At 29.4% G+C, this 13495-nt stretch overlaps 1 protein-coding gene across 1 annotated transcript; it reads right to left on the bottom strand.

Moving 5' to 3' along the window:
* Nucleotides 1-218: 218 nt before the first annotated feature.
* On the bottom strand, nucleotides 219-2191 carry LOC133288150 (bidirectional sugar transporter SWEET1-like). The gene is made up of 6 exons (XM_061485848.1): nucleotides 2158-2191; nucleotides 1988-2024; nucleotides 1675-1770; nucleotides 903-1182; nucleotides 537-656; nucleotides 219-431 (listed from the first exon to the last, which is right to left on the bottom strand). Exons 1-6 carry the CDS (start codon nucleotides 2189-2191, stop codon nucleotides 219-221), a joined length of 780 nt encoding a protein of 259 aa, XP_061341832.1.
* Nucleotides 2192-13495: the final 11304 nt, after the last annotated feature.

Here is a 13495-nt window from a genome sequence, read left to right as displayed (position 1 = left end):
AGGAGAAGGTAAAAAACAAAGAAATTTCACACAACACAAACGTGCTGAGTCTCTGAGCAACCCTATGGCTAGAGTTGCCAAGCAAGAAGTAAATTACAAAAACATGGGTGGAACACACACTGATTAAGCAGAGTCCAAAATAAAGATATGGTTGCTGGGAGATGGAGACAAAGATTGCGGTGGTTATTGGTGTGTGTGTTTTAAGCTAACACGCGTCCCTAGACGTGTCCCTCTTGAGTCCCATTTGCATTGGTTTTTTGGATTGGTTCTTCTGATGATGATGGGGGTTTAACGGTGCCCATCTCCATGGCTTCCTCTTCTGTTGGTTTTTTTGCTGTTGTTATCTTCTTTGGATCACCTTTATTGCCACGGTATATGAAATACAATATTAGTTGCATTGTCCCCAAAAAAGAACCCACACCATTTGGTACCTGCAAAAACAAAGCAGAAAAGAAAAGGGTAATCAGTGTGACATCATGACATTTCATTTTCTATAACTCAAATAAAAAATGATTAAGTGATGATTGTGTGCTTACAGCAACAAATGGGTCATGGCCTAATAGACCAAAGATAAACCAGGACGTGCCACAGAGAAACACAAACAGCGACAGGAAGAAAGGCATGAACTCCACGCTCTTTGTTCTGACCACTAGTCTCTTCACATGCAGATAATGTCAAGTCCACAATAAAACAAGCCATAATGTTTCATAATTATTATTATCAACAAATGGCAGCTTTACACAACATATTTTAACATAATAGCATATTTATAAACTGAATTTTATAATGTAACATATTTATAATTTCAAATTACTTTAAGTGTAACTTGGCCAGAGTTACATGATAAGGATGGCGAAGTAAATGCACAAGGATTTAATAAAGAAAGTGTAAACTTAACTTACCATAATTGAGAGGGGTGAGCCATACATGATGATGGAAAATATGGCCGCAGCAAAGCCACAGAAGAGCTTCCGGGAATTGCCATGCAGGGCAAACAGGGACAATAAAACAACAGCAGAGAATACTGTTACTACGAAGGCAAAAAGGCCAAGAGTTTTAGCCTTCTCCTTTTTGGGTGCGTATAAGATGAAGATGAAAACGTATACGATTTCAATTACTGCTCCTGTGCCATTTATTATGGTTACTAGTATGTTGTGTTGAGACACAAACGGCAAACCATACCTGTGAATTGTAAAATCAGAAGATGTACTAGAACTAGACCTATAAGCCCATGAAAATCAAAACTTTTATTGTATAGAATCAACCCCAACCTGATTTTTTTTTTCCGAATTGAATTAACTAATTAGAGAATAAATAAATAACATGTACCATGTAGAAACAAGAATAGGGGTGTATTTTTCTATATCAAGATTTGACAATTGAAAGGGAAAATTCAACTACTGACTGAATTTTAGTCCAACAAATGGACCAAAAAAGGAGATCTATCCGTGCCATGCAGCACACTTACTTTTAAGGATTTTCTTAATGAAACATCTAAGAATAAAACATGACCTGTACATATGAAATTTACATTATGCAAAATAAAGGGAAATGAAGGAAATGGCAGCAACAACCACTTCAAAAATGAAAGAAAACACACATGAGAAATTTTGAATAAAGATCTGTGAAGGAGGGAAGATAAAGAAAAAAGGAAAGAAAAGGAGTGAAACTTACCAAGCAGAAAGGAGACAGTTGAGAAGTGTCATAGGGTAAGGAACGCCTGAGAACTTCTCTGTGGATTTGTTCGCTATAATCCTCTTGAATGTGATTCTACAAAGTCAAATTTCTCACAATTTTTACTCAAACTTGTACTATACACATTTGCAAACACACGCACAAAAAAAGAAGATGATTTTATGTGCATTATAAAGAACAAATAATGAAAAAGCTTAACAGGGTCATAGCAAGCCCCCTAAAACTGAAAAAAAAAAAAAACAGAACAATTTCAAACTGGGGGTGGGGAAGGAGAAAGTTATGAAATGAATACGCTGGGGCTAAGAAGAGGAACAAGCCAGAAGCATCTCCTGCATCGTAAAAAGAACAATGAGAAACAAAAGAATTACAAATCCAGAAACCAAGAATCCAAGACAAGAAGGACAAGCAACCGTCAAGGAAGATAAGAGAAACTCATATGTACAAAAAGAATCATGAACACACCCAATATCCCGAACAAGAAATGCGCAATATCCATGATCTTCGAGCTTGGATATTAGAGAAATATCCTTGAGAAGTTGAAGGAACCAAAGGGCTCAAAGAATGTTTAGTTTCTTTTAAGAATGGTAACTGGCTACGATTGAGTGCATGTGCAGTGGTTATAGCAGTTTTATATATAGGAAAAATTGAAAGAACTGAAAGGTAACTACTTGAGGAAATAAAATACAGATGAACACGGTGAAGGCGAAATAGGCATGGGCTTAGAATATCTATAAATTGCTCTAGCGGGGGCATTGCAGACACTCCCAAATATCTATACTTTAAAATGAAAAATGTTTTAGCAATGCCTAAATTTAAAATCTTACGTTGCTCTTTACATTTATCATTTTTAGGCAAGAAAGAGAAAGAGGAAAGGAGAAAATTGGTTTAATTTTTTTTGTTCTGGAAATAATATACCGTTTTTATATTTTTAATTATAAAATTCGGTACATATAGTTTTTAAATAGTGGCATGCTTTAGTTTTTCTAAGAGAAGTAACTATTAAATTTTTGAAGAGATATTTGTCGCTTTTGACTAAGCATTTTCCATATACCTTTTTTGTTTGCCCACTACTTCACTACCTATTCTATGCAATAAAAAAATATTGTATGTCAAATAGGTTCTAAGTTGAAGAAAATAGAAACTAAGCTAAGATATTTAATATGATTCTTTCAAGAAGGGGATCTGGAAGTATTATTCTATTACAATTTTACAATTTCTATTTACACACATTAAGAATTGAATCTATGTCAATATGCATAAAAGACTCAGCTATTTATCAATTGTATCATATTTTGTTGGTTCTTATTTAATATTTAAATTTAATTTTTTTTTCACTTTTTCCTTCTATGATTTTTGTTTATATCATAAAACATATTAGTTACGACTAAAATAACATAATTTTATATCCTTTAAAAGGATAAATATCTATTTTTTAATTTTTCAAAAGTAGGATAGTGTTTGACCAATTGATTAGTTACTAATTCATTAACCCAAATACATTTTAGCAATGGTATTAATATACTTACCACCAAATTTTTTTACTACTTTTACAAGTAACTAAATCATCATTAATTTTCGTCAATCTAACGATTATTATTTATTAGAAATTATTAGGTTGTATTTATTAATTAATTATTAATTCTCAATAATTATAACAGTTAAATTAATGAAAATCAACGGTGATTATGATAATTGTAAATGTGATAAACTTTTTTGTGATAAGTATATCCTGTTTCTTATTTTAATATATTTTTTTTCCTTGGAAGTTCTATGCGGTCGAGGTTTATCCTCATCGAATTCATGAATTAGCTGCATTTAGAACGGCGTGTATAATTAACAAATATTACTTACCAAAATATATATTACTTACCAATATATATATATATATATATATATATATATATATATATATATATATATATATAATATAAAGAAGGTTATACTTACAATCTTTTTTTTTACAACCTCTTACAACCATATCTTATTGTGAATTAATAATTAAATAATGATTTTAATTTGAAAAAATCATAACCGTTGATTGACGAAAATTAACAGTGATAAAATATGGTTGTAAGAGGTTGTAAAAAAAAATTGTAAGTATAACTTTCCTATATATATATATGTGTGTGTGTTATAGGATCATTTGATACTAGAGTCAAATTTTAAATTTGACATCTCATCTGAGAGCAGTTAGATCAAAAAAGATCAACAACTCTAATTTGTAAGCACGTGACACTATTGACTTTTTTTAAACTTTCAACTATTAAATGAGATGTCAAATTTAAAATTAGACACTGTTATTAAAAGATCTTACCTATATATATATTAAAAAACTAAGAGCTGTAAATGGTCCAATGCGCAAGTGTTCGAGCGGACAACATTTCCTTCGTCGTGATAAATTGATTGTGATCATTTTTTGGGGAATGAGAACTCATCCCCCCCAGTACATACAAAAATCTATTTTATTATTATTATTTTTTAATTAGTGGATCCACAATTTTTTGTTTTAGTTAAAGGTAATGGCGGAGTGAAGTTGAAATCAGCAAGTACTTTGACACCGCCTGATTTTTAAAAGCAATTGACTTTCTATTTATTGAAATATGAAAATAATAGAGATCTATGAAAATAATAGTTTCTTGCTTCTCCATAGTTGACTGACCTTGGCACTGACTGATTTTTTTTTTTCAGAAATTGATATTTAATATGGGTTAAACTTTTTTTTTTTTTGCCTCCGTCACTGGTTTGAGGAGAAACTTATAACCCCATTCCTCCCAGTTTTTTTTTTGTTATTGTAAAAAATTATTTGCATCAATCCATCATAATTATATATTATGGATAATATATAATTATAATTTATGTTGCACCGGCAATAACACGAGATATGAGATATGACATGACACGATACTCGACACATTAATTTTAAAATTTTGACACGTTAGGACAAATTTTGTTATTAAATAATATTTTTAATATATGTAATATAGTTTGTATTTAATACATATGACACCTTATAATAAATCATATTACTAATTAAATATAAAAATTTTATAACAAAAATAATTTTTTATATCAAATTCCATAACAAAAAATATTTTATTTATAAATTAATTTTTCATGTTTAGTTAAAAAGATAAATAAAATAAAATTTAGATCTAAAAAAAGTATCGAAAATCGTTGACCACGTGTCGGAAAACATTGATAGCGTGTCAGAGCGTTGATTGAGTGTCAAAAAATGTTAACCGCATCTCAAATGCGTGTTTGAACTTGTCGGTATCCGATCCATATTTTTCACCTAAAAAAACGTGTGGATGATTCACAAATTATAATGGTAAAATGTTTTTTCCTTTTACGCCATGTCAGCCCTTTATTTGAAGAGAGAAAAAAAATAATTTTAATATTATAATTATATACTATCTGTATTAGATAATATATTTTTAGAAAATATATTTTTATAGATATTTCAATCGATTCATCGTTTTACGATTAATTTGATTTGGGACGGATCCTTAAATTAAAGCTTTAAACTCTTACAAAAAAAAATTACATCCACTTATTTAATTTCTAAGTGTCAATTGAATTACCATCATTTATTCAAAAAAAACTTTTCTTTTCCACGTAACAAAAGGATTTCCGAAGTTATATAACAGCTGACAAATTAATCGTTTGGATAAAGCCGACAATTTGTAATCTAATCGCTTACGCCATCCGAACACGATTTGAAATTTTATATTTGAAGTTATCCAAAATAAAAAAGAAATTTTACATTTGAATCGATATAATTTATTTTGATGACACGTGTGATAAAAATTGATATAAAAAAAGAACAAATTATATTTATAAATATTTTATTTACAAACTTTTATGAATTACACTATATATTACGGATAATACATTATATTTGAGTATGTAATAATGTACTGTTCGAAATACATAATATAGTTGGTAAGAGTTTTTAAATAAAAAATTTATAAATATAATATAATCTTAAAAATAATCATGTAAAGTCTAAATTATATAATAATATATTTAGGATCATCCTTATAATTGGTTAGTTCAATGATATTCTCATAATATTATTATAAATAAATATGATGTCATGTCAAATTCGCATAATAAACGAGTTATATTTATGTTTATGGCTTTAATGCTAGTATTCATTAAGATATGTTATTTAACCTATTTCTTTTTCTACCTATTTTTACCTACTATCTTCCAGAATTTTTATTATCTTTATTATTTTTCTCTTCTATTGATATTATGACCTAATGGTATTGAAAAATGGTAAATAAAAGTAAGTATAAAATACTTATCCCATATTTATTAGTGTTGTGTTTGAATTAAGCATATTGTATTTGTGTCCACCTTAATCCCATGCAAGAAGACATAATCCGCCAACACAAATTGCCACTCTTGCTAAAAGACTTTATTGGTTGGCTTACATGAATTAATTTTAAATTTAGAAGCAAAGTTGCAAGCTCCAATTCATGCTTATAATATCGCCAATTCGCATTTTTTATTAACTAATTTATTTTAATTTTTAAATTATCCTCTATTAATTAGATTTTTGTGAATAAATATTTTAATGAAAAAATATTTATCCTTTAAAGAATATAGTATTGTGTTATTTTATAAAAGAATATAGTATAGTGTTATTTTAAATAAAATAATAATATCATAGTTAATATTTAAATTAAAAAATCATATCAACAATCTCTCGTTCGGTCATATATTTTTTCATTATATTATCGTCTCTGTCACCATAAAACACGGCATATCCCATTTTTTGTTGTTGATATATTGAGCTTAATGATCTTTTTAAGGCAAATCAGCTCCAAAGTATCCTTACAAATTTTAACTCTTTGAGCCAACTACATTACACAATTAAAGAGACGGGTTGGCTCTCGCGTATTCACACAAGTTTCAACTCTTCCCTCAGCCTATATTGCCAATTTAATTACACTCTTAAAGGTTTGATTATTGTATTATATATAGACCTCGTACCGGTTATTACAATATACTTGTTTTATGAATTAATTAATACAAAAGTATTTCCGTTTTTTGTTTTCTAATATTGTAAATAAAATCTTGTAAATACAAATAAGTTAGTTAATTATTAAAACTGTAAAATAATAATGAAAAAGAGCACAAAACAAAATTAAAGAAAAAACCCTTACAGTAATATTAAAAGAAAAAATGGCATAAATAAAGGTCATAAAATATAAATAAAATAAGAAATATTATTGCCATTATGATATCTATTGTTTTGCCTTAAAAAGCTATGTTTTAGCGATAAATATAAACAACAAAAAACTGTGAGTCTGAATACATAAGTAGACATATAAATAATTAATCTTGTGAGTCTGTGAATAGAAAAATAGATATGAATATAATTAAGGTTTGATTTAAGCGAAAAGTAAATTTAATTAATAGATAGTAATTTAAGAAATTAAAACAAATTAAATTTAGTTAATTGGTAGTGCTACTAACCCACATCCAAAATCAGTAATTAACTAAATAATTTTTGACAAATAGTCACATAAACTCATATAGTAAAAAAAATCCACAAAAAAAAGACGCACCACAGTAACCTAACAACACTCAAAATTAAAGGTAACAAAATGAAATCATTTCAATAGAATAATTCGATAAAATGTGTAAATTAAGCTAGCTAATAAAATAAAATAAAAAATTGTATTTCTTATCTATTCTATAAGAAGGATTCGGTTATTAGTACAGCTGAAGAGTACAAGTTGGCTTTTCGTTTTGCTTCCTGTAATAGAATCATTTCACTACCTGCCGGCTAGCTTGGAAATGGAGAAATGATTTAGTTTTTGGAAATTCTATTTCTTATCTATTCTATAAGAAGGATTCAGTTATTAGTACAGCTGAAGAGTACAAGTTGGCTTTTCGTTCTGCTTCCTGTAATAGATTAGTTAAGCCCAGAATTGAAATTTTCATTAGCTGGAAACCACCAGAGGAGAATTGGGTTAAGCTCATCTGATGGAGCTGCTAGGAGAGCTCAAAACTTAGCAGCCTGTGGCGGTATTCCTCGAAATCATGAGGGTCACTGGCTCAAAGGCTTCTCTTACAGGATTGGGAATTGCAATGCTCTAAATACTGAATTGTGGGGTATTCTTAAAGGTTTGGAGATGGCTTGGGAGGGAGGCTAGAAGAATTTAATTGTTGAATCTGATTCAACATCTGCAGTCACCATTCTTTCTAGAAGCGGTGCTGCAGCCCGTGAGTCCCACTTGGTGACTTTTTAAAGACTTTTTAATGATTTTATATATCTCAACACGCCCTTTCACACGAGAGCCCATTGGACTTGAAGGGTGGACAATGCACAAGCCCACCTACCTGTGTTAAGAAATTCTACAAGAGAAAGTGAGGGGCGGTGAGGATTGAACCCGGGACACGAGGCTCTGATATTATGTAAAGAACCAATTCAACCCAAAAGCTTAAGCTGGTGGATGAGAACTTTTTAATGGTTTTATATATCTCAACACACCTAATCAAAATTAATTTGAAAAATATTTATATGTTTTAAGTAATAATTAATTTCAAATCTTTAATATAATTTAAATTCATTTTTTTAAATAATATGACTACATATAAGATGAAAGTGATATACCTTTTAATTAATCTCCCTACATTTCAAGATTCAAAAGATGATATATAGTGCATGCATGCGTTCCTAAGCTTCTCAGTCCCAAAGATGCATGCGTTCCTAAGCTTCTCAGTCTCAAAGATCCATAAACTTTGCATGCTACATGCTGCCTTTTGCATATTTGGAGAGTTCGCATTATATGTCAAACCTACTCACGTTGAATGTGTAAATCAATATCCGTAGTTACCTTCTCAAGGCAATGAGAATTTGGTAAAACACTTTTGTAAAAAATTAAAAAGAAAATATTAACTACTGATTACAACCTGGGCCATAGTTTAGGAGAGTCTCCCACAATATCTTCCATTTGCGTCTAAAATGCACCACCAACAAGGGTGAACACTCAAAATTAAGTTGTAGGATATATAATAAGAATTCTCCTGTTAAAACCATAAACCCAACCTATTTCCCTTCTCTTGATACCCGTTGTGAGATTTTCTCATAATTTATTTTCAGTTCTCTTAAAAATGAACTGTAAAGTTACTCCAACAACAACCGCATAACTTTGTTTTTTTCTTGTTGCGTGGACAGGTTTGCTCAATATATGGAGAGTAGGAAAGGGCAGCTGGTGGATTATTGAATTTATATCTATAAAAAGATAAGCATGATTAAGCAGTTACGTGATCAAGAGCCTATTTGGACCCATTACGTTTTGCCATTGAAGCATTTGAAATCAGTCACATTAGGTCTATAGATGCAGTGTAGGTAGCACAAGCAAGCGTGCCTTTTGTGCCAACCTTGGGTTAGAAGTAATAGGGAAGGTGTGTGATGCAGGACACTAGATGTGATGGCTTTCACATAATCAGAGCTGCACATATGACCATGTGGTGGGGGAAGATAATAGACACATATACCGTCCAAAATAGAAACGAGAAGCTCATTTCTACCATTGACTAATAATTTAGATTCATGAATTGAATATAAGAGAGTGATTTATTAGTCAAATTGCTTTGCATTTAGGAGCCACATTAGGCAGCTCACCAAGACACCACATATAAGCAAACGATTCTTCTTTGCTTTATTTTTTCTTTGTGTCGTTTTACACCACTTTTTCTATGAAGGAGAAAGGTCCACACACATGGCCGGTTGGTCTTGTGTTCGAGAATAAGACTTATAGTTTTGTAGAAATATAAGATTCTTTGAAATTTACATAAAAATATAGTGTGCAAATATCAAGGTCCCACGAAATAAACACCCAAGTTTTGTCTGTTTTTTTTTCCAAACAGGTGAGTACATTTCTCAGCACAATTCGCTAGTTTTCTTCACCTTTGGAAGGTGGGGCTTGAACTAATTAAATAATGGAAGTCTCTAATGCACCAAAACACCATATATGTTTATCATGTTAATTTCATGTGCAATAAAATTAGTACGTAGGATCCACAAACAGATAGAAAGAAACAATGGAAGTTACGTTCTTCCATATACTGATAACCTTTGTCGTGTCATATTTGTTGTTGTTCCGTATACTAATAAGCTTCGTTTTTTGTTTTGATTTTCATGTTTTTTTTTTTTTTTTTTTTTTGTGTGTGAAGCAAAAAGGTCGAAGCTCAACAACAAAGAAAAACTACCTTCTACTCCCATTACATGAGATAAAAGAATATGATAAAGATCCGCTGGAGGCTCATACAACACGATCAACTCAAATTAGTGTGTTTTTCGTGCTCTCTTTTTTATCTAATCGAAACCTAACTAAATATTATTGAATCATCGAATATATTGAAAGGGCAGAATTGTACATATGGAATAAATCTTTGGTTCTACTGCTAGTGTACCTAGATTCAGTGTATCCCATCAATGAAAACATTACACATCAGAGGAGAAAGAAAAAATTTGACAGAAGAAAAAAAATTTGAACTGACATGTAATATTTTCATTGGTGGAATGCACTAAATTTTCAGTAAGTAATACCAAAGATTTATTCGTACATGTGCCTTTGAGATTGAGAGGGGTGCCATTATCTGAGTGTGCACGTGTGGTTGCAACTTGCAAGTGCACCGCTTAATTAGTATTATGGGTTCGCTCCACGCCTCCACCAATTCCATTTGGTCACATTTAGATATGTGTGCCAGCAATAGCATTAATAATGCAATACGGGGTAGACAAAAGTTTATAGCCATGGATTACACCAATACACACAACTTGTAAAAAAATATAAATATTAATCTTTATTAAAATAATATTACAAATACACACAAATTTTTTCTAAAATTTGTTAAATAAATAAATAAAATATTCATTCGAAGTAGACTTTTGGTTATGAATTTGAATAATTTACGTAGGGTTATAAACTAAAAGCCAGAGAAGCACGGGGAGACAGCGAACGCATGCCATTTATATCCATGGTCCTTCTGTCCTTGTTTTTGTTTATTTATGTATTTATTAATTAGTGCGTTGCTTCATTTTTGCAATTAATTAATTAATGAATAAATAATAATATGACTAGACCTGTGTTTTTTTTTTCCCACGCTACTCACATCAGTAGAGCTGTGAAAAAAATCCCAAAATCAGCTCAACTGCAGTAATTTTTCAACCGTTTATGTTATAGGGTTATCTTAGCCCTAACCCATAAAACTCATTCATTTATTTATTGGCAAAAAAAAATTAATTTAATGCTTTTTAATAAAATAATTACGTATTTATTACAGTTTTGGAAATAATTACGGATCTATTACAAAATGGGGCGTCACTCATCAGGTGATGACACGTGTCCCTTTTTTTTTCCAACAAAAATATTAATTTAATCATAAAACTTCTGGAGGCCATAACTTTTGACTTGGGTATCCAAATCAGGTAATTCTTTTTTTGATTCCAAATAACTTTTCGAGATCTACGCAATGACATCTCATTTGACATATTTTATTTGTCACAAACACAATTTTAATTTGCAAAAATGATATTATAAGAGTGGTTAAACCCAGAAACCTCCGAGTTCTGGGTTTGTGATTTAATATAAAACAATAAATAAAATTTTGATTTGTGATTTAAATTTTTTCATAAAATATTTTTTTCATTATAACAAAAATTTGGTTTGTGATTTAAATTAAAAATAAAAATTATTATTAATAAGGAAAACAAAATAAAGATTTAATTTGTGATTTAAACTAACAAATCAATTTGAAAAATCTGTAGAAATAAAGAAAATAATTAAATAAATATTCTAAATCTCTAAGGAAGAATGATATTATTTTTGAAATTAATGATTAATGTTATAAGCTTCTGGGTTATTATTCGTGGTTTGAAATTAATGATGGCTTATGAATGTTTTTCAAAAATAAAATTACCTAAATTAGGCGTGATTGGCTCTTGATTGAAACCCAATTTAGACGTGATTGGTGATGTGTCAGGTGTTGACACGTGTTGACACGTTATCATGTGTCACATTTTTAAACTCATAATCCTCTGAGTTCTGCGTTTGTGATTTAATATAAAAAATAAATCAAGATTTGATGTGTGATTTAAATTAAAAAAATAATTTTTATTATTTTTATTATAAAAAAATTTGGTTTGAGATTTAAATTAAAAGTAACAATTATTATTAATAAGGAAAACAAAATAAAGATTTGATTTGTGATTTAAACTCAAAAATCAATTTGAAAAATCTGTATTAATAAAGGAAATAATTAAATAAATATTCCAAATCTCTAAGGAAGAAGGATTACCTGATTTAAATTTAAATTATGTTTGTGAGAAATAAAATATATCAAATGAGATATCATTGCGTAGATCTCGAAAAATTATGTGGAATCAAAAAAATAATTACCTGATTTGGATACCCGAGTCAAAAGTTATGGCCTTCAAAAGTTTTATGATTAAATTAATTTTTTTTTTGGAAAAAAAATGACACGTGTCATCACCTGATTAGTGACGTCTCATTGGTCGTCTCCCCTTAGGATGAGACGCCTCAATGGGGCGTCACGTTGTGTAATAGATCCGTAATTATTCTCAAAACTGTAATAAATGCTTAATTATTTTTTAAAAAAGCATTAAATTAATTTTTTTGCCTTCTTTTATTAGGTTAAGTTAGGGTTGGCCAATGAATCAGAAACATTTAATTCATTTTCTATAGTATTACATTATTTTTCTTTCTCTGAAAAATTGTTATTCTTCTTTCCATCAAATCCTAATTTTTCTTTCTCTGACAAAATTTTTTCTTCTTAAAACTATTTTGTAAAATAACTTTTAAGATTGTACCCAAAAAAAAAAAATTAACTTTTAAGAACTATTTTGTAAAATAAAAGATGATAAAAAAAATCCATGTTATAAGATTATTTTGAAAATAGCTTCAAAAGTAAAAAAAAAAGTTTGATAAATTTGTTTTGAAAATGTGTTTTTAAAACAAAAAGACAGAAAAATTTGTCAATCACCTTCAAGACCAAAAACAAAGAGAACAAATCATGTGGCTATTGGAGCTTGTGATTGAGATCTATATAAGGTGGCACAAGATTTTCTTTTGTCTTTTCAGTTTCAAATAATTATCATGATCATGCCATTAATAAACCTTTTGTTCTCCGCATTTTTTGTTATTCTGGGAGTAAAAAGTTGAAAACAAAACAAAAACATGTTATATAAAATTGGTTTTAAAATCTAAAAATCAGATATTGTTTTTTGAATTACTTTTACAGAATAGTATTTATCAAACAAGATTTTTAATTTTTGTATTCTTAAAGAAAAATTATTTTCTGAAATAGAAATAAAAAAGAGCCTATTTTCTCATTCAAGCTCGGAAATTGACCTAAATGATCTATAAAAGGAAATCTGCAGAAGCATTATGAGTAATTAGCGTTAAGCTTTCAATTTGGCATTTTTTAAACGATGATTTCATATATTTTAATATTCTTTACATCGCTTGCTTATGTTAATTAGTTTAAAGAATAGTGTGCATATCTGCAAAAGTTTAAGTGAGGATATATATGAAGCCATTTATTTGAAGATTCACGAAGAATTAAAGGAAACTCTCTCAAAAACAAACAGAAAAAAAAAAACTTATACGCTGCAATGTTTTTATCTTTATTAGAGAAATATAAAGTCATTAATATAAAGTGACCACGAGTTCGATTGTCACCACTCCAATAAATAAGTAATTAAATATTATGGAGTTTCTTAGCACAGGTAGGCTGAGACTGATACATCGTCCAC

Source organism: Gastrolobium bilobum, unplaced genomic scaffold (genome assembly GCF_033153095.1).
Source record: "Gastrolobium bilobum isolate Gb01-03AN ecotype WA unplaced genomic scaffold, APGP_CSIRO_Gbil_v1 utg29905, whole genome shotgun sequence".
In the NCBI taxonomy this organism is placed as follows: Eukaryota; Viridiplantae; Streptophyta; class Magnoliopsida; order Fabales; family Fabaceae; genus Gastrolobium; species Gastrolobium bilobum.
The sequence above is the reverse complement of the archived record's forward strand: the minus strand, read 5'-3'. Positions and strand labels throughout refer to the sequence as shown.

What these genes read in the sequence shown, in the direction of transcription:
- LOC133288150 (XM_061485848.1), bottom strand. Translation starts at nt 2,191, where the DNA reads ATGGATATTGCGCATTTCTTGTTCGGGATATTGG. An exon ending in TTCCTCTTCTTAGCCCCAGC is followed by an intron (nt 1,771 to 1,987) that starts GTATTCATTTCA and finishes TTGACTTTGTAG; the next exon opens with AATCACATTCAAGAGGATTA. An exon ending in AACTGTCTCCTTTCTGCTTG is followed by an intron (nt 1,183 to 1,674) that starts GTAAGTTTCACT and finishes TACAATTCACAG; the next exon opens with GTATGGTTTGCCGTTTGTGT.